Raw genomic sequence first — 19,722 nt, forward strand, 5'->3', positions numbered from 1 at the left:
TCCCTTTATCTCTGTCCTGTCCCAGTGTTCTCGTGCTTCGTGTCTGCCCGTGCTCTGTGCAGATCCTCACTGGGTCCAGGCTGCCCTGGGTGCTTCTGCAGGGACCTTCCCTGCTGGCAGAGCTCTCTGAGCTTGCCTTGTGTGAAGCTTTAGGGGAGGAGAGGCACTGAAACATGCTGGGAGTCTAAGCTGGTGCTTCCTTCATTTCCCCAAGGTCCTGGATGCTCAGTGGGGAAGCTGACAATGCAGAAACCTGTCTGCAGGCTGAATTTTGTGCCCATGAAATGGAGGGCAAGGAATGAAGCAGAAGCAGTTAGCATCTCAAGTCAAACCTTATTGTAGTCATGTTAAAAGAAATGAGAGAAAGACATCAAGCTCTGGAAAGGATTAATGTTACTGTAAGATTCTCACTCATGCAGGGAGAGAAATTTCCTGTAATCTGAAGCCTTTATCAGCTAGTTAAACTGATAATTTTTGGCTGCCAGCTCTGTAATTAGTAGATATTTAAGACATATTTTTGTACTTCTGTTTTGGTGGTGATGTGGCACAGAATTTTGGGTGGGTTTGGTTTTACTGTGTAGGTTGGGTTGTTTTGTTGATGGGGTTTTTCTGTGAAGTTTTTTTTGTGCTTTTTTTTAGCATTCATGAGATTAGATACTGATATTTTAGATTCATTCATGCATATGTGAATGAAAATAAACCTTAAGGAGAAGCTGCCAACTCAATCAATGCTTTGTTTGCCCTAAGGTAAAATTGGGAAGAAATACACACTTCAGTTAGTATTTTCTGGGAACAGAAGGGAAGGCAGTGTTTCAGACTGCAGGTTGAAGTTTCTAAAAACATGAAGTATTGTGTCTCTTTTCCCTGAAGAATAATCTGGAGGGGCTTGCACAGATCATGATAGATCCTGAAGAACATTGCCTAGGGGGTACCTTTGTGCTATTCCCTCTTTTCTCTCCTCACTCATCTCCCATCCTTTTTCTTCTGTTGTCTTCTGGCTTTGGGCTTGCAGCCTCCAGCTCACTGTTAGAGACAGACACCATATTTCTGTCTTATGTCCCATGGTGTACTGGATACTCTAAGATTTTACCTTTTTTCCAAGTTAGCCTGCTGTTTCCTGGAGCTCTCTGTCAAATTTTCCTTGTAGGCATATTCCTTCAGGAAAATCTGTCCCATTAACATGAGGCACGCATGTTAGCTCAGGAGCCTTCTCATGTATGTGCTTGGTCTTTCTTGGCATCACAATGCCCTTTGCTGAGGGAGGTTGTGGTTAAATAGTGCTGAAAGAGTCTGCCACAAAGGGAATAATAAATTAATTTTCTCTAGCACCTACAAACAGCAGCATTTGTGCCCACTTGTCTGCATCAGTTGCTGCCACCCTTGGTGTGAGACAGAATGACAGAGTTGTCAGAAGGAGCATCAAGAAAAAATATTAGAAATTTTCATTTTGTTTCTTAGATTTGGCAGATGAAGACTGTTTAGCTAATACAATGAGAGAACAAAGGATATGTGTTTTCCTTGTTCTAAGTAATTATTTTTCTGTACTTTTCTATTAATTTTAAAATTCTTCACTTGAAATTGCCAGGAACTTTGGACATTAAGTGATTACTGGTGATTTTATTTCTGAGTAGTGACTAAGACAGTGTCTTGCTTGTAGATATAGGTATTTTATTAAAAGAGCTGCAAGTGCCAAGAAAATCTATTTCATAAGATTGCTGATGGAAATTTACCCTTGGGCATTGTCTGAACTTCAGTATGTAGCAAAAAGGTGGGAATTAGATTAACTTGGGGTGGGTTTTTTTGTTTTGAGTTTTTTGGGTTTTTTTTTCTGTCTGAATGCAAGAAAGATGGTAACAGGGAGTTGTATGCTGGGACTTGCACTTTCCATTTAATGGCTTTAAGTTCTTTTAACTTTGGCACTGAAACTTGCTAAATCTAAGGATGGATGTTCTTACCATTTATTTGATGTCAGATATCTTTCTGGAGTTCATCAAAGCATTATGAGTCTGTGGGAGTGTCTTTTGCTGTGCTGGATAGTGCCTTTATTGGAAAACTTGGAATCCTTTTCTGATGAACACTCTGAGGTACCATGCCTGGGGAATAGGAGTTATCTGAAAGGAAGCTGACTTTTTGTACAAAGTTTCTGTGCTTCCCATTTTATCATGTCAACAGATGGGAAAAGATAGAAATCATTTTTTGGCTAGACTGTCTCTGCATAGATTTCTAATTTTATGGTTTAGGTCTTGCAGAAAGGGAATGTTGTATTTTCTGTCTTGTCTTCAGGAGACCAAGTTGAGTTTTATAATGCTTCTTTACGTACTAAATTTTTAACATTTCTAGTAATTATTTTTCTTTTCTCTTTTCATAATGTCTCCATTTAGTTCACAATTTAATTTTTTTTAGCTGAGCTGAGAAACTTTAATTCAAATGCTTCAACTGAGTCCTTATCAGTGCCAAGTGGAGTGGAAGGGCATCGCCTTTTTCTTGGATGACATGCAGAGGAAGAGCTATTGATTTTGTCCCAGAGACAGTCTGAGTCATGGCTTTGTCAGACAGCTTTATTAGCCATTGGTTAGCTCAGCTGAGATATGATTTTTGCCCATTTTTGACTAACACCAAACTCCCAGCGGGAAATCAGAAGGTGCAGTGCACTTGCTCATGATAATTGCTCTGGCAACCATGGCAATCTGACAATTTCCTTAAACATCTATCAATCCACTGTTACACTTAACTCTTCTGCTAGACATTGACTCATGACAAAGAGATGGTCTATCATCCTAATCCTCCTTTTCTGCTTTGGGAGAAGTAAGCTCCTTGGCTGAAAATCAAAAGTTGACCTAATGCATTTGTTATAGGAGGAGGAAGTAAGAAAGATAGAGGCTGAAACAATCTTAGCTGGACTCTGATCAGTGGTGTTCCTTTTCTATTAGATCTCCTAAGGCAAATGTATCGTCTTATTGAGCCTTGGGAAAATGAAGTTAAGCAAAGTTTTATTGATTGTGAAGTGGCTCATCTGGGAGGAGCTTCAGAACCTGGTGAGAGGCTGTGGTTATTCAGCATGTGCTGCTGGGCAGAAGCTCACCATGGTTCCTGTGGGTGCTGGGCTGCCAAGGCCTTGGCAGGGGTGACACACACACATGGATGGCACTGGGCAGGCTCCCTGCAAGGCCTTGGCAGGGGTGACACACACACATGGATGGCACTGGGCAGGCTCCCTGCAAGGCCTTGGCAGGGGTGACGCACATGGATGGCACTGGGCAGGCTCCCTGCAAGGCACACATGGATGGCACTGGGCAGGCTCCCTGCAAGGCCTTGGCAGGGGTGACACACACACATGGATGGCACTGGGCAGGCTCCCTGCAAGGCCTTGGCAGGGGTGACACACACACATGGATGGCACTGGGCAGGCTCCCTGCAAGGCCTTGAAAGGGTGACACACACACATGGATGGCACTGGGCAGGCTCCCTGCAAGGCCTTGAAAGGGGTGACACACACACATGGATGGCACTGGGCAGGCTCCCTGCAAGGCCTTGGCAGGGGTGACACACACACATGGATGGCACTGGGCAGGCTCCCTGCAAGGCCTTGGCAGGGGTGACACACACATGGATGGCACTGGGCAGGCTCCCTGCAAGGCCTTGGCAGGGGTGACACACATGGATGGCACTGGGCAGGCTCCCTGCAAGGCCTTGAAAGGGGTGACACACATGGATGGCACTGGGCAGGCTCCCTGCAAGGCGTTGAAAGGGTGACACACACACATGGATGGCACTGGGCAGGCTCCCTGCAAGGCCTTGGCAGGGGTGACACACACATGGATGGCACTGGGCAGGCTCCCTGCAAGGCCTTGGCAGGGGTGACACACACATGGATGGCACTGGGCAGGCTTCCTGACACCCTGACGTGGGCCATGGGTGGATGGAGCAAGATAACCTTGCAGTGCTTTTCTAGTATGAGGTGGATGGTCAAAACAAAATTAATAACATCTGTATCCCTCTTGGTTGTCCTTGCACACAGTATCTGAGAGCATACATCACAGTCTAATTTATATTCAGTTCTAAAATGGCTTGAAAGGAGTCTTGCCATGCCTACAGGTCCAGTTCCATTTCTGTTGAGCATCCACCCTCCAGTTTGCTGTTCCATAAAAGTGTTCTTTGTGCCATCCCTTAGAAAGTTTGGGGAACTGGGAATGTTCCACACCATGTGTTTCATTTGTACATTATGTCTGTGAGACCATGGGCAATTTTATTTTTTTATGCCCCTGAGATTCATATAGTATTAAATACCCAGGTAACTGATCTTCCATTATGGAGGCTTTGCTTGGTAGGTCGTGGAAGAGCCTTGCCTTTGTGTTTACACAGGATTCAGCCCTTTATTGCTGTCTTTGCTGGACAGCAAAAAGCAGTGTGTTCTTCACAGCAAGGCCCCTAAAGTGGTGGTTGTATTCTCCATTCTGTCCTCTTATCTGAAGAGAATAAGGACATTCTGTGTTTACAGAGATACCTTGTGATGCAGCCATTTCATAAACTGAACTGGAATTCATGAGTTTTTGCATAGGCAGCATCCCAAGGTAGTCATGCCAGACCCAGTTAGTAGATTAGGATTACCTAATGGTGTGTTTTATCTGTCCAAGTTACTGTGATTGTCTAATTTATTGGATAACATAAAACATAATTTAATACTCATGTACAAAATGGCAGTCATGTGAATTTACAAGAAATCTGTAAGCTCTGAATTAATTCATGGCTTAGTGCAAGGGAAGGTTCACTGATGCTTCTGAAGATGGAACAGAGCTATTGACTTCACAAAATGCACTTCTGATGTTCTTGTCATACACTCTCTTGTGAGACAAAGCAGATTGCAGATCTGTGTAGGAAAGGAAATTCAGAACCAGCACTAATGGGGAAGTTTTTAGGAGGTATGTAAGCTTTAAAGCAGTAAATATATTATCATTTAAAGACATATTTTATGATACTACCTTTGTACCGTAAGTTCAATTTTATATTTGTATTACTTTGCTTGAAAAAAAAGGAGTATGTCCTTCAGGATTATTTGTATAAATGTAAATATTAATGTACCACATAACTGTTCTCTCTGCAGTTTTTGACATTATTGTCTTCTAGCTTGATTTGAATCCTTACTCGTGCTTGTTACGCTCTGGATAAGGACCAGTCTGTAGTATCAATATTTTTTCCTTTGTCTTTATCCTTCCTGCTGATGTTTTTCCCCCATTTCTACATATTTGAGTGTCAAAGTAATGGTGTGGTAAGTACAAACTGCCAGTTGAAAAATTTATATCTAGAAAGATAGAAGGGTGATAATTTACTTCAGAGCTTGATTTAGCATGAACATCCTAAGGCATCAATGTAAAAGAAGTTAGTTTAGTTGTTGGGCAGTTGTTTGTCATTGGAGACTCGTCTCATTATGGAAGATGTCACAGTGGCTTAAGATGGTTTCAACAATAATGTAGCAGATTTAATAATTTTTTATTCATTTTGTAAGTATTTAATTTGTATGTAATCTTTTGTGGTTTTCCTATTTTTATAGCACTTTCTGACTCAGTATTTGATTGTTGCTCTTGCTTATAGGAGAGTATTACAGTGCCTTTGAATTCTAGGAATCAGTAGAAGGTAGGAGAACTTTCAGCAGCTCAGTGTAGGTTTGTAGGGTAAGTTTGCAGCCTGCTGAGCTGTGTCAGCAGTGTGTGAGGGCCTGAGTGGTGGGTGCTAAAGCAGTGTCCTTGTGAAAAATGCTAATCACTTGTTTTTAAAATTTTTAAAAGTTTAATAGTAATAAAATGGTGAAAAAATATAGTAACACAATTAGAGTAATAATCATTTGGACAAATTGAATTAGGAAAATATGAGACAATAAAAACAAAGTTACGGACGTCTGGGTGCCTTTTTCTGGGCATCACGAGCCCGAAAAAGGAGCCCCGTTAACAAAGGATTAACCCTTAAGAACAACAGCTTGTTGCATATTCATACACCTCATACATGGTGCATAAATTCCATTCAAGCACAGGATTCTGTCTGGTCAGTGTCAGCTTCTTACTTCTAATCCTAACAGCGCCTCCAAGGTGGGAAGAAGTTTGTTTCTTCTGATAAGAAGGCAATAAATTCCCTTTCTCTGAAAGATTTAGGTGTCCTGTGGCTGCTATCTCACTGCAAGCTCTTTCTGTTAAACAAAGCATCTTACATAGCATAGTTTCTGTTTTAACAATTTTTATAGCCTGTCAGGATCCATCCTAGTGAACAGATACCCTGATGGTTCGTAGGAATGATCTCTGAGTGCAAAAACCAACACGGTACAAGGAGGTTTGCAGTGATAATCAAATCAAATGCAGTTTTATTGAAATAACCACAGCAAAAATGCGATAGAGGGATTAAGGGAGAGAAAAAGATAGAGAAAGAGAGAGGGAGAGAGGGAGAGAGGGAGGGGATATAGCTACCAACGCAGAGACAAAGTCCTTTGGTGCAGTCCAGCCGAGGATCTGCCTGCTATGCTGGGGAGATCTCAAAGGCTCTAGCTAACTCAGAGGTTTTTATTGCTGAAAATTGTGAGGGTGGGGGGGAACAGATACAATAGGGAACAGATGCAACAGGTAGTCCGTGTTCTCAGCAGTAAATGAGAGCCATTGTTTTCTTGGTTCAGTGGTCACAACCTGCAGGCAAACATCTTGCTTCAGTCAGCTTGCCTCCCCACACACCTCCCCCGGGCTGGGGGTGTCAGTCCCAGTCCTTGGAAGGAGCAGAGGGGCCTTTCAGGAGTTTCATGTCTCAGTCCTTGATGGACAGGTTCCTTACATCTCAGTCTGTCTGTCACGGTGGTTGTAAAACAGGTGAGGGTCTTCTGTGGGAGACCACCCGAAACTCAGGAGAAGTCCAGCCAGGCCGAGGGTGGGACAGCTTCCAGAGCTGCTATTGTTGCAAACGGGGCATGGTGTCCTCTTCTTAGCATACAGCAAACACTCCTGTGAAAACATAGCTTAACACTGAGCTTTCAGCTCTCAGGGCCCGTGGCGTGTGACTTTTCTCCTTCAGAGCCAGATATTCTAGACGGGGGGGGTCTTCTCTTCAGTGGTCTCCCAAGGATGATCGTGAGGCAGATGAGGGAAAATTTGGACAGACTCTCACAAAACCATATTTAACACAGTACTTAAGAGAATTAATACAGCATTACTTTCTAACACAACACATATAACATTCATTTGAATGTTTGCGAAAAGCCAATCATAACACACATGCATTTTTCCCACTTGTGCTTGCAGAGAGCCACATCCTGGAGGACGTGAACCGCTGCATCGTGGCGCTGCGGGAGCAGGACGCCGAGGGCCTGGACCGCGCCGCCGGCGCCATCCGCGGCCGCGCCGCACGGGTCGCGCACGTCGTGGCGGGGGAGATGGACAACTACGAGCCCGGAGCCTACACCCAGGGGGTGCTGGGGCACGTGCAGCAGCTCTCCGGGGCTGGTAAGGCCGAGCTTGGGGCTTTTGCGGCCTGTCACCTTTCCTTGGTGCGCTGCCTCAGCGGGGATCCCGCGGGCGCTGCTGTAACGCGCGGGGGTGCGCCGATGGTTCCCTCCGAGGCGGCTCCTTTCAGCCAGCTGTTGAGTTAGGACGAGACCATGCGGTTCAAACTGATTTTTAATGTTTTATTTGAATTACATAGTCTCTGTAAGCTTTCTTGAGTTATGGTATCCCCCCGTTACTGGCGTCCTTAATGCATGTAGCATTGTTTGGAGACTTGGAACTAATGAGGTAGCAGCTTCCCACTTCATTGCATCTCACCACGCCTGCTCTAAGCAGATGAAAGGCAAACTTGGAGAAGGACATGTGTCACTGACATCTTTTGTGAAAAATCCTTTCTTTAGGATTTTTCCCCCTTCTGAGAAGCTGTAGCCTCAGCATCAAAATGTAAGCAGTGGTTATCTGCTGCTGTGGAATGCAACAGGTGGGTCTGTGATTGGTCTCAGGTGAATGTTTGGATTTACTGACCACTCATGGCAGAGCTGGGTCTCCCTCTCTGCTGAGACACAGACCTTTGTTATTCATTCTTTTCTATTCTTAGCTTAGCTAGCTTTCTGAGAACTTTCTCTCTATTTCTTTTATTATAGTCATAATGTAATATATATCATAACATAATAAATCAAGCCTTCTGAACATGAGGTCAACGTTCTTGCCTCTCTCTTCATCCTGCAACACTTGTGACCAGTGTGACAGACGTGCATGATTTGTGTGTGCTCCCAGTTTAAGGACTGTTAAGCAGTAATCAGATGTCCCAAAAAGTCTTCCGTTTTACAAAACAAATTTGAAATTTTCTAAAATGTTTAGTAGTCTCCTTTACATTTCCATAATATTAAAACAGAGGGCATCCTGTATTGGAAAATGCCTGTACTGGCCACAGGGGGTGTAACTGCACTGTTCTATAAATGGTTCCTGTGTTTTCCATAAATGAGTCTCTGGCTTTTCATAATGTGTACTTAATTTAAAAAAAAAATAAAATCTATGGTATTCCCAGTACTTCCATGTTTTAAATGGTTGCAAGTCTCATAGTGGGGAGTTAAACTGCTCCTGAGAGATTTTCTGGCAAGTCCCTGGAATATAGGATTTGGCTTCCTGAACTCAGAGATCTAATTCCTTGCTCTTTCAATCTAAACAAATGTCAAGTACCTTACATTTAACTGACATTTTACCACCAGAAAAGGCAGGAATTTTGTTTGAGCTCTTTCTTAGTAAGTTCAGGTATGTCCAGGGCAGAACTGCCCTCATGTGAACAGGAGTAAACTGACATTGCAGTGAAGTGGCAAAAGAGAACAATGAGGAGAGTTTGAAATAGTCTTGCCTGTTTTTATCTTTTTTTCTGATATTTTGATAGGAAAATTGAAAAATGTTCAACACTGCTCTCCTTTCTTCATGATTTCTGGAAGTACTGTGACAAATAGTGAGAGGGAAGCAGCATAGAAAAGCATAATTTAGATTCTCATGTAAAAGCTGAGCCTGTTTTTCTTGAAGCTAGTACTGTTTAAAGATGTTGGGAGTTGACACTGATTTCTGTTCTGTTGCCTTGCTTTGACAGTAATATATATAATATACCTGAACCTGTCCATCTGCAGAAGACAGGGAGGCATAAAACTGGTTGTGGTTGGAATGTTTGCTTGTTTCAAGGGACATCAAGCATGGTCACAATCTTAAATGACTTTGCAGTACTTCAGAGAATTCACTGTCTTTATATTGTTCAATAGGAGGGCAAAAAAGGCACACACACTTTTCATTTTCACCTGTATTTGTGATCTGCAGTGAACACATGTTGAACTGAGAGGGCTGCTTGGTTTTGTTTTACTTTTTCAGCTTACAGGTAAAATGCAGGTAGGTTGCAGCCCACAGGTGTAACCTAAACCATTCTATCCCAGCTGGGTCTTCAGGTCCAGCTGATTGCCAGGGGAAAGTTCACCAGGAGAGAACTCTGTATTTATGCTGCCATAAACTCCTCAGTTAACATCCACAGTAACCTCAGGCAGTGAAGGGTGTCCTTTATGCCTAAGGAAGAGGTAAAGTGTTACTCATGAGAAATTTTACTGCAGGCAGAGTATAGAATTAGTGAGAACAAAATTAAAGACAAAGAGCATACATGGAAATTGCAGAGAACTAAAAATAAAAATGGAAGAGTGAATGGGAGAAGAAATAGCAAAGATGCAAATTGGAGGTAACAGAAGGGAGAAAATGTGCATAAAGAGGAGCAGATATATTTACTGTTTGTTTTGACAAAGATCAAGGTTAAATTGTAGAATATATGATGAGGTAATGTATAAGAAAAGAAAGATATTTAATTCTCTGCATTGCAGTATGCAAGGAAAGAGCAAAGATCACTATATGTCTCTTATTGCATTTTGATAGGGTTTATGTACTATTGTATCGAAGCAAAATGAAACTTTTAGGAACTCTGTTTATAAAATCCTAAGGTATTTCTTCTTCAGAACTGGAAGGGTGATCTTGTTCTGTTCTTTTAAATATCAGTCTCCTCTGTTATTTTATTGCCTGCCAGAGTCTGCAGCAGTTAAATTTAAGTCAACAATTTATATTATGGCATATATCTGTTGGTAGAGTAAAAGGTTTGTATTGTAAATTTGGTCTGCAGTTCTGCTTTAATGCTGAACTCTAATGATATACATATAAGTGTAAAAACATAAATTCTTTAGTTACTTCAATGTCTACAGATCTTGTAAGAAAAACAAGGAAAAGGGTGGAGACAAAGATGACAAGTATTGTAACTGCCTCAAGTCTGCAGTGGGCCAAAGACATTTAGCTTTTAGACTTTTTTGGAGTGCTTGGGTTTGTGTTCAGTGATTTTCTTTAAAACCTTCACAGCCTTCAGTTACATTTTGGCAGCATATTTTAACATATTATGTGCCAGTATGAATGAATTGATTTAGTTACACTAATGTAACACCAGGATTGGTGTTGTGATCACCTTCCAGTCTCCCCTTTCCCTTCATAGCCCTTTCAGTGTGGGTGCTTCTACAGCCCTGTATTAATACTGACCTCCTACACCTGAACCAGGGCTTTCTTGTGCAGTAGTTTATTAATTGATTTCCCAGAGGGGATTAAATCTACTGCATTGCTTTTCTCTGGGGAAAGGTAATTTACCTTAGCCATAAAAAGACAGTGCTGTTTTCAAGATGCAAGCTTCCTTCCATCTTGAGCTTTTTATGCAGCTTTTCCATTTCCTGCAAGCCTGTGTGCACCAAGCTAATGGCTTGTACTTTCCTGGCTGCTTCACCTGCCTTTTTTAATTCCAGTTTACAGGTTTGTTACAGCAGCTTATGTGAAATGCCTGGCAGTTTCCTTTGTCCCCTGCCTCGAGTCTTCTGCAGTAGGGATTGTCTGTTCTTTGGAAATGTGGCTCTCTTTCACCCAAAAGGCAGCCTCCAGAGAGGGAATGCAAGGGGGGTTGTCTGTATTCTCCTGCCCACTCTGACATTTAGTACTTATTTTGTCATCTTCTGGTAAAGCCACCTGAGCCAGCGTGGGGAGACAGGAGCACTTCAGAGACTTCTCTGGCTTTTCCTAAGGGGTATCTTCAGATGGGATGAATGGGCAGTTGGAGGTCCTTTCCTCTTGTTGTAGAACAAAAGATATCAATATGACCAATTTTATTCTAATTTATTTATTTAGGGTGGCTAAAATGAGGTGAATGGGCCTTACTCATTCTGTGGGGCACACAAAAATCATAAGTTTTTATTAATTTAAAAAGGTTAATTTAGAATTTTATTAATTCAGAAAGTTTTTAATGAAAAAGTATTTTCCACTAGTTGTTCATCACTGTCAGAATAAGATCTATAGAGGATACTTGCTGTTCAAGTCTGTTTAGTGTTCAGTGATTTTCACTCTTGCTTATGAAACCCAAAGACTGCTGAAGAAGAGGATTGACTCCTGTCACTTCAAAATACATAAAAAAAGAAAATCCCCAAGCACTTGAAGAAGGAGAGAGGCCTGAGCATGCAAGCTTATAGAATTGGTTAACTTTGAAATTGGTGCTCAACCCAGACAGGGAACATTTTATCAGCAACTATTCAGCAGAATTACTGTAAGAGCTGAAAGGAACAAAAAATGGGCCAAGAAAAACACTGAGGGTATTTGCATGACTTAGCCTGAAACATGCTTTGTGATGAGTTCCATGGTGATTGTGAGATAATAACTTCAGTAATAGCCCTTGATTCTTGTGGTTTTTACTCTGTTACAGAGTCAGTAACTTCCATTTGGTGGAGAATGCAGTGAAGCTTTTTTTTTTGAAGGCTCTGTTTGAATCCTTCTTTAGAAACTGGATTTTGCTTCTGATGTAAGACTATTCTGAAAAATAGGGGGAAAGACCAACATTTTTTTGGGTTCCAGGTAATCAAAAAATGACCCTGAACATTGAAATTTCTTTTTGCCAATCTTTTCTTCTTTTCCTCTAGCTCAGAAATATTTTTGCTTCGCTGTTAATAGCAGTGTAATGCCCATGTTGATTATAGGCACTGTGTGGGCATTAAGGTGCCTTTAACTCCACATCTGCTTCTTTGAGATGCTGTTGCACTTATTGATCATTCAAAGCACTGAGAAGAAGCTGCTCTCAGTGCCCAGCACAGATGCCCTGTTCAGGGCAGTCCTTGAACACACACTCAGAGTCTCCAAGAACCTTCCTCCTCAAGAGAAATCTTAGTTAGAGCAGCCTTGAAAATGCAGCATTGTCATGCAGTAAATACATGTTTCTGAAGGTAAGAAGTTTGGTTTTGTGGTGTGCAGTTGAGGTTTTGATGCTTTTTTGGTTGTTAGGTCATTTTCCTGGATTAGGATTGTAAATGCCCTTCTGCTGCCTGTCGTGGATGTGGCACACGTGGTCTTGCTCCATCTGAGCTCCATGGGGAGTGGGAGGGAGGTAATCATTGCTCCCCTGGTAATGAACCTGCCACTTTGGTGAAGCCTGGTTTACCTGCAGCCTGGTTTTGGAGCAGAGGACACGTGGGGAAGCTTCCTTAAAGTCAGAACACCACTGAGCACCAGCGTTGTCTTTGCTTCTGCAGTTTCCACAGGCCCTGCAGGGAAAGTGGGGATGGCAGTGTACTAATGGGCAGTAAGGGCTTTTTTTTTCTCTCTCCAGTGTTTTGTGGGCTGGGGTTTTTGTTGGTTGGTTTGTTGGTTTTTTTCAAGCAGAATTGCCCTTCTGTAGTCATTGTGTGTGACGTTTTGTGATACTCTTCCCTCACCTGGAGCTACATTAAGAAGTGACTTGTTGCTTTCCAATGTCTGCATAACTTTAATACATCCCTTTTAATATATCTCTGTCTTTTAGATCTTAAGGACCACTAGACTGGTCTGGTTCAGTAGAGTCCCTTCATTAATGACAGCCCTTCCCTAAGGTGATAACAAGATCAGGGACTCTGCTCTTCCTTTCACTGCGTTTTTTTAACTGAAGCAAGCTCTTGAACTTGCACAAGGTTATCTCCATGCCCATATCAAAGCCATTCCTTTCATTTCAGCTGTGACTTTCTTGCACAAGCTTTTAAGTGCCTTGACCTCTGTAATTTTAAGGACATTTCATTCCAGCTTACAGACTTCCAGCTCTGTAACCTTTCCAGTTATTTGGAATGTGTTTTCCAGAGCCTCTGGGACACAGTTTTATCTCATTACTGTTATCATAATGTTTATCTTGTAGCCTTGATCCTACAAGCCCTGATGCTATTGTTGCTTTGCATTTCTGGGGAGTTGCAAGCATGCTGTGCCTGTTGCACTTGCCCATGGTTAACTTGCTGTGTCTCAGGCACTTGTTGATTATTTATTTCCTTTGCCAGTCCACATTCACAGAATCCTTTCATCCTCTTGCCTTTTAGAACAGTGCAATATGTTGGAGATGACATCTTTCTTACAGAAGCTGAAGTTTTTGTCTATTTTACAAGTTTTTTGCAGTAGGAACATTTTAGTTCTTAATGAGCAGCTTTGGCTTCACCTGATGTGTCCTGGAGGCAAAGCTGGTCAGACCTGCCTGCTGGGTTATCCCAGTCTGTACTGGAGTCTTTGGAATACTTTGGAATTTACCACTCTTCTGACCATTTGCTTTTGTAACCTTTACATGTCAGAGCATGATTTGCCTCCTAAGCAGGATTGTGAACTGAGTAACTGGATTTCATAGATTATCAGTGCTTAAGAGTTCATTTTCTATTTCATAGTATCTATGAGGACTGTTTTGGTTTAAATTGTGAATATGAGTCCAGTTTCAGTAAGGATTTCCTTAGACCTGAAAATCTGCAGGATGTTTTTGTTCTTCAGCTGTAGCTCATTCTTAAGTTCTTCATAGAAATAATTTCCTAACTGTAATGTGGAACAATTTTCATTTTTGCATGTAATACACTATGGTTTATAGCAAAAGTCATAATTTTGTGACATGCCCCATCATAATCAAAATCAAATGATCGCCCCACCTTCCTCCAATAATACTTTCAACTACATACATCTAACTCTGTTTAAGATATTTTTAGTGATTCCTTTCTGGCAGCATGCCCTCAGCTCTTCGTGCTTCCTTCCGTGCAAACCATGAACTTTCAGATGTGGAAATGATGCAGCAGCTCTTGATGGGGGGAGCATATGCATAATTCAGTAGTATTTATATATGCCTGTGTATGTATGCTTGGATTGTAAATCTGTTCATGTAGTAAAATTGATTCTTGCTGAAATCATAGGCGATAAGCTTGTCTTCATTTTGGTCACCTTGTCTCAGTAAGTCTGTCACCACCATCCATTGCACTATTGGGAGAAGTGGCATTGAATTCATTATGTACCAAATAAATTTCTGTAACTAGGGCTTCTCCTCACTTTCTAGGGACTGTGTTCTGTTTTCTACCAGAATCCCCATCTCTGAGGCTGGTTTTGTTTGCTGCAGGCTTTGTTTTGTGTCCCAGTCGATGAGAACACCAGAGCTCCTCCTCAGTTTACCCAGTGCTGTCAAACAGCTGCAGTGGATTGGAGTGATGCAGTAGGCAGCAGACAAAGTGCAAGGAATGCATCCATCGGAACTGAAGCGTTTGCCATGGAGTTTCATACAGGAATGCACAACTGTCTGTCACTCACACACCTTTTGATTGTTGTCAGGCATTAAAAATTCAAAGATGAGCAGCTCCAGTCAGCAGATGGAAAGGCCTGTATCTTGGTATTGTGTAAAAAAGTTGTTGCAGAAATCCTCACCCTTCCCAAGCACTGTAAAACAGCAGCCATGCTTTGCTCGTGGAATATTGGGCCTTAGCAGCCAGGCTAGGCAGGGAACTGTTGGTGGCCCTCCTAATCAACAGGAACATTTAGGGAAAACCCACAGGTGTTCCAACAGCTTGTTTAGTTGAGGGGTTTGTGGAGTTTTTTTCTTAGGGTTCAGTTTTATAATTTCTTTCCTGACCTGAAGCTTCAAGTAGCATTCCCTGTGCCAGAACGTGTTTTCCCAGGAACGGTATTTTTGGTGTTGAGGGAGGCTTAAAATAATTGCCTGGTACTGATTCCTTGGTCTGAAGTCAGAAGTGTTTAGTGAGCAATTCTGGATGATATCAGCACACTGTTGGTTTTGATATGCTTATTTTTTAGGAAGGGGAGGCTAAATTTCAGGAGATACCGTGAAGCAGATCTCTGAGGAAGCATTCATGGTAAAATAAACCATATTTAATGATAGTATGCCAAACATAAAGTGGATACATAATGACGGTATGCCAAACATAAAGTGGATTGTAACAGGAGTGCCAGGATAAGATGGGAAGGATGAAAGGGTGTGACCCTTGGTAAGAGGATGGCACTGACTGTGCACTTTCCAGAGTAGCCTTGTCAAACTCCAGGTGTTGGGGAAAAGCTTTCTGGGGAGCAGAGGGTGCTGGGGATGACTTGTGAGAAGGGCAGAGACTCCCAGCTGAACGTGGGCAGGTGGCAGCCAAGGGACAATGGATGGAGACTGCAGCTTCCCCAGAGAGCTGCAGTGACTCTGCTGCCACTCACTCTTGGTACAGACAGGTGGCACAGCTGGGGCAGGGGCCGCAGGCTGCAGCAGAGAGAATCAGGGGGAGTGTGGGCAGAGCAGGGGATTTATTCACTCTAGTGCAGCCCTAGAGCAAAGCTGCAGTGACATTTCTGTCTTTAGAGGTTTTCACAACTTAGCTGGACAAAGATGTGACTGATGTTGTGTTGGTTTTATGTCTAAGGAGGTGATAGGCAGAATCCTTTCAAATTATGTGTATAGGATGTTTTGCTTGTGTTAGATGCCAGCTGCATTCACTTAAGAACCATCTTTTCTGGGTAATTAAATGCTTTAATGTGTGCATTCATACTCTGCTGTAGCAATGTCAAATTCTTAGAAAAGAGTTCTTTTTCTGCTTAGTGACTTGCTTGTTACTAGAAATACATACTGTTACTATTAAGAAGGACTTTGAGTGTAAAAATGCTTGCATATACTTTGTTCAAAATCTGCAAATTTCTCCAGAATGTTAATGCAGACCTCATATATGAAGTGTTTGTCTATTAAATGGTGGTCAGGCATAGAAACATGGCAAATGGATGCAGTCCATCTGTGTGGTTTAGTCTGATATGTTTCCAGATAGGCAAAGAAGCATTTAGAACCTGTAGGTGCTCTGTTTTTTCAAAAGTTTGTTTACTCTTCAGTGTGTTCTTTTCAAACCATGGCAATTACTTTCTTTTCCTGAGAGCTAATAGTAAAATTTTCAGCAGTACTCCAGATTTCTTTCCAGTAACAACATTGTCCTCTTGTGTTTATTTAATTTGTCCACTTGTCTTGCTTGTCTTTTATTCTGTGGGATAGGTAAGTAAGAACCTGTACCTAAAAACACATTTAGATTTTGTATCTCAATAGTATTAGAAGCAAGGCTAGATTTATTCAGTGTAGTTTTGTTCAGTTTTTAACCATTGTTTGTGAGCTGATAACTGGCTTTTTTGAATCTTCAGTAGTCTGTATGTTGGAGGAAAATCATTATGTCTGCATTGTAGGCTGGGAGGAGGCTTTCTTGTAGTCCATCTTTGTAAACTCTAAACCCCAAGCAGAGAACAAAAACACCTTGGGAACCTTTTCAGCCTTTCCATAGTCTCTGCACGGAATTGGATGTAGCAGGAAATGTAATTGGCCGTCCCTCTCTTGTCTGCAGCCGTCCCCTGCAGTTGGAGCTGCCCCTCAGTGTCTGTACCTGTTACAAGTGATTCTCCAGCTGTTCCTGTGCTTCCTTGTGCAGAGCTTTCTTTAGCTGAGCAACTTTGCCCTGCTGATGACAGTAGCATTAGCACTAATAACCGTAAATGTTGCTAATTAATTTAAACACTAGTTGATGGAGAGATTTCAGGGGAATACTGAAGAAGGTTCTTTTAAATGTTATTGATAAGCAGTTGGGTAAGATGGGATGTCTTTGTAGGGCAGAATGTGTAATACAGGATGCAGTTATGGTTGGCATACTGAGTGCCAACAGCCCCTTCAGGTTCCTGCTTTGAACCCTTAGAGAGTGCCACTTGAGTCTGTCACCTTGGCCACGAAGAAGCTGCCCATTGGTATTTCAGCTTCTGCAGCTAGCAGGTTTACTGCTCTCAAATGTTGATGTGCTACAGTTGAACATTCTTATTAAATGTGGCAGCATCCCTTTATCACTGTTGATTTTAATCCATTTCACTATACCATGTTCTAATAATGAAGCTTCCACCTGGGCTTCAGCAATGAGAACCTAATTCCAAATGCACTGCAGCAATTGCCCCTGACTCCTGTGGTTGTGGTGCAGCCCTTGGGTTCCTGTTCCTTCTGCCTGGTGCCAGTGAACAGAGCCCCACTGACTTACTCTGTCTCTGCTGGCTGAATCACTCCCAGGCTACCTCTGAATATTAAATTTACAGACAGTATTTTTCTGGCACCATTCAGAAAAATCTCTTTTCTGTGCTTGACAGCATTTACTGGTATTTCACTGTAACTAAGTGTTTGAGGATTTTGGCAACCAAGACGTATTTTTTCTTGTGCTTACTTTTAAAATGTCAGCAGTCTTCCATGAAAAATAATTCTTCTTGATGAAATTATTTCAGTTATTCCAAGTTACTGTGGAAGTAGACATAGAACTAAAATGTAGTGACCCTTTTCCCAATCCATTTTGTCCAAGGAGATTTTGTCTTGTATGCTTTTGTTGTTTGCTAGCATATGTCAAAACCACGGTATCTGACTCTGCCTAAAAAGCTGTATTGATTTTCTGATGTTTCCCAGTGGGATATGCAATTTTTTTTTTGTCTTTGGGCCAAAAAAGCTTGGAATCTTGTGCAGTTTTATTCTTTGTGGCTAATTCAATTAATTTCAGGTTTTCTAGGTTGATGCTACACCCACTGGGAACCAGATTTCTAAAAAGTCAATATTTCTAGTAATCTACCAAAATAGGTGGCTGCATTTCAAAATTGAATGTTGTCTGCTGTTAATGTTTTGAAGACCAACTCACTGTCAGCATAGTTATATTGGAAATATGGAGATATGTCTTAGTTACATGTTCTGAGCTTCTGAAATGGCACTGGTGTCTCCCAAAATAAATAAAGTTACTGCAGTACATGAAGAGCAGCTGTACCAAGCAGCTGTAAATTCAGCACCACTGCCATGCCCCCTCCATAAGGACTGGCTGGGGATCACAGACAAGTGGGTGTGTTGGAAACTGCTGTGCTCAGTTGTTTCGTCCCACTTTCCTCCTTTAAAGAGTAACTGTAAGTTTTTTGTGAATTACCCCATTCTCTAGCTTTGGTTTATAGCACAATGCATCTACAATGCAACCAAAGAAGGTTCACAGAGAGGGATTTGGGATGGTTGTAATTTTATTTTTTATTTAACTCTCAGGACTTTTCTTTCCCACTTAAATTGCTAAAAAGCTGCTCTCTGTTCAGCTAGTCTCTCTTACGTAGAATGAAGTCACTTGCTCCCCACAAGGACTTAAATTTCCTCTTAATTTCCTTTTTAGGGCATTTCCTGTGTCCTGCTCAGTCAATTTGGAAAATCCCCATTTGGGAATATTTGGTCAGCAGCCTGTAGAAATTGCCTGATACGTTAATTGCCTCTTTGCTCTTGCTGGCTGAGCTTTGGCTGTGTTTGGGGTGTTCTTTAGGTACAGACTTTGGGTATTTACTAGTCTTAGCTTCTGTGTAGCTATATGGCATTCTGTGTAGTGCAGATTCCCCTAAATGAAGCCCAGAGACTGCACTTGAAGGAAGGGCAGGCATGTTCTGGGCTGAGGAGTGGTTCCTGTTCCCACAGCTTGTGATGCTGTGCTGTGGCAGGGACTGATGAGACAAGACAGGCCCACATGGTCCACACTGTCTGCTAAGGAATGGGAAATAAATTCTGAAATTCCTCTCATCTGTCCTAGGGGGAAATGTCATTCTCATCTGGGATCTCATGGTCACTCTGTCCTTGAGCATGGCAGCAAAATGTATTAGGCAGAGGGCTTCAAAAAAAGGAGGATTATGTAAATTATTGAAATGATCTCTCTGCTCCTTTGCAGGCTGTGACCTGTCTCTAATGAGTTCCCTGTACAGGGGAGCTCATGTGCTCCCTCCAAAGCATGGCCACAAAGAAACCCTTTGAAGGTGGCTGAGAGGGGTCCCACTGAAGCTTGGGCTGTGATGTTCAGCTGCAGGGCACTGCTTCAATTCCCAGCTGCAGTGTTCCATGCCTTTGCAGGCTGTGCTCCAGGGATTCCTAAATCCCAGACAATCCCCTGAGCCCATGTCACAGAGAGCAGGGACTGCTGTGTGCACCTGAGCTGTCCTGGTGCAAAACAAAACAACTCCTGCTCCAGGTAGGAGGCTCAATCACTGTCATGGGTGTGTTCAGGGAGGAATAAATTAGGGCCGTTTCAAAATTAAAAGCAGCAATTTACTGGATTGCTACTCATTAATTCCACACATTGCCAATAATTAGGTCTCACTTGCTATCAATATTTTCTCACATTCAGGACAGTTAACTCCTAAAAATCTTACCCTTGTTAGCTGTGAAGATCTGCTACCACAAAGCTGCTGTCGTGTTCTGCGTAGTTTCTGTATAAATATGTCTGTAAACATACACATACAAAAATACTCATGATGCCCATTTGTACATAGCTAGGTAATTATATACTCATGTCTACATGTATATACACACTCAGCTGTGTTTTGTGGGTCTGCCAGCAGTCTGCCAGCTTTGCAAGCTGCAAAATGCACA

General features: G+C 42.1%; 1 protein-coding gene across 1 annotated transcript in view; it reads left to right on the forward strand.

The window, feature by feature from the left end:
• Nucleotides 1–19,722, forward strand: part of CTNNA3 (catenin alpha 3) — a 415,687-nt gene that overhangs the window by 310,641 nt on the left and 85,324 nt on the right. The window contains exon 12 of the mRNA XM_058810887.1: nucleotides 7,272–7,472. Within this exon, the coding sequence (XP_058666870.1) occupies nucleotides 7,272–7,472 (201 nt within the window). The remainder of the gene's footprint in view (nucleotides 1–7,271; nucleotides 7,473–19,722) is intronic.

The sequence above is a fragment of the Ammospiza caudacuta genome, chromosome 9 (genome assembly GCF_027887145.1).
Source record: "Ammospiza caudacuta isolate bAmmCau1 chromosome 9, bAmmCau1.pri, whole genome shotgun sequence".
Classification (NCBI taxonomy): Eukaryota; Metazoa; Chordata; class Aves; order Passeriformes; family Passerellidae; genus Ammospiza; species Ammospiza caudacuta.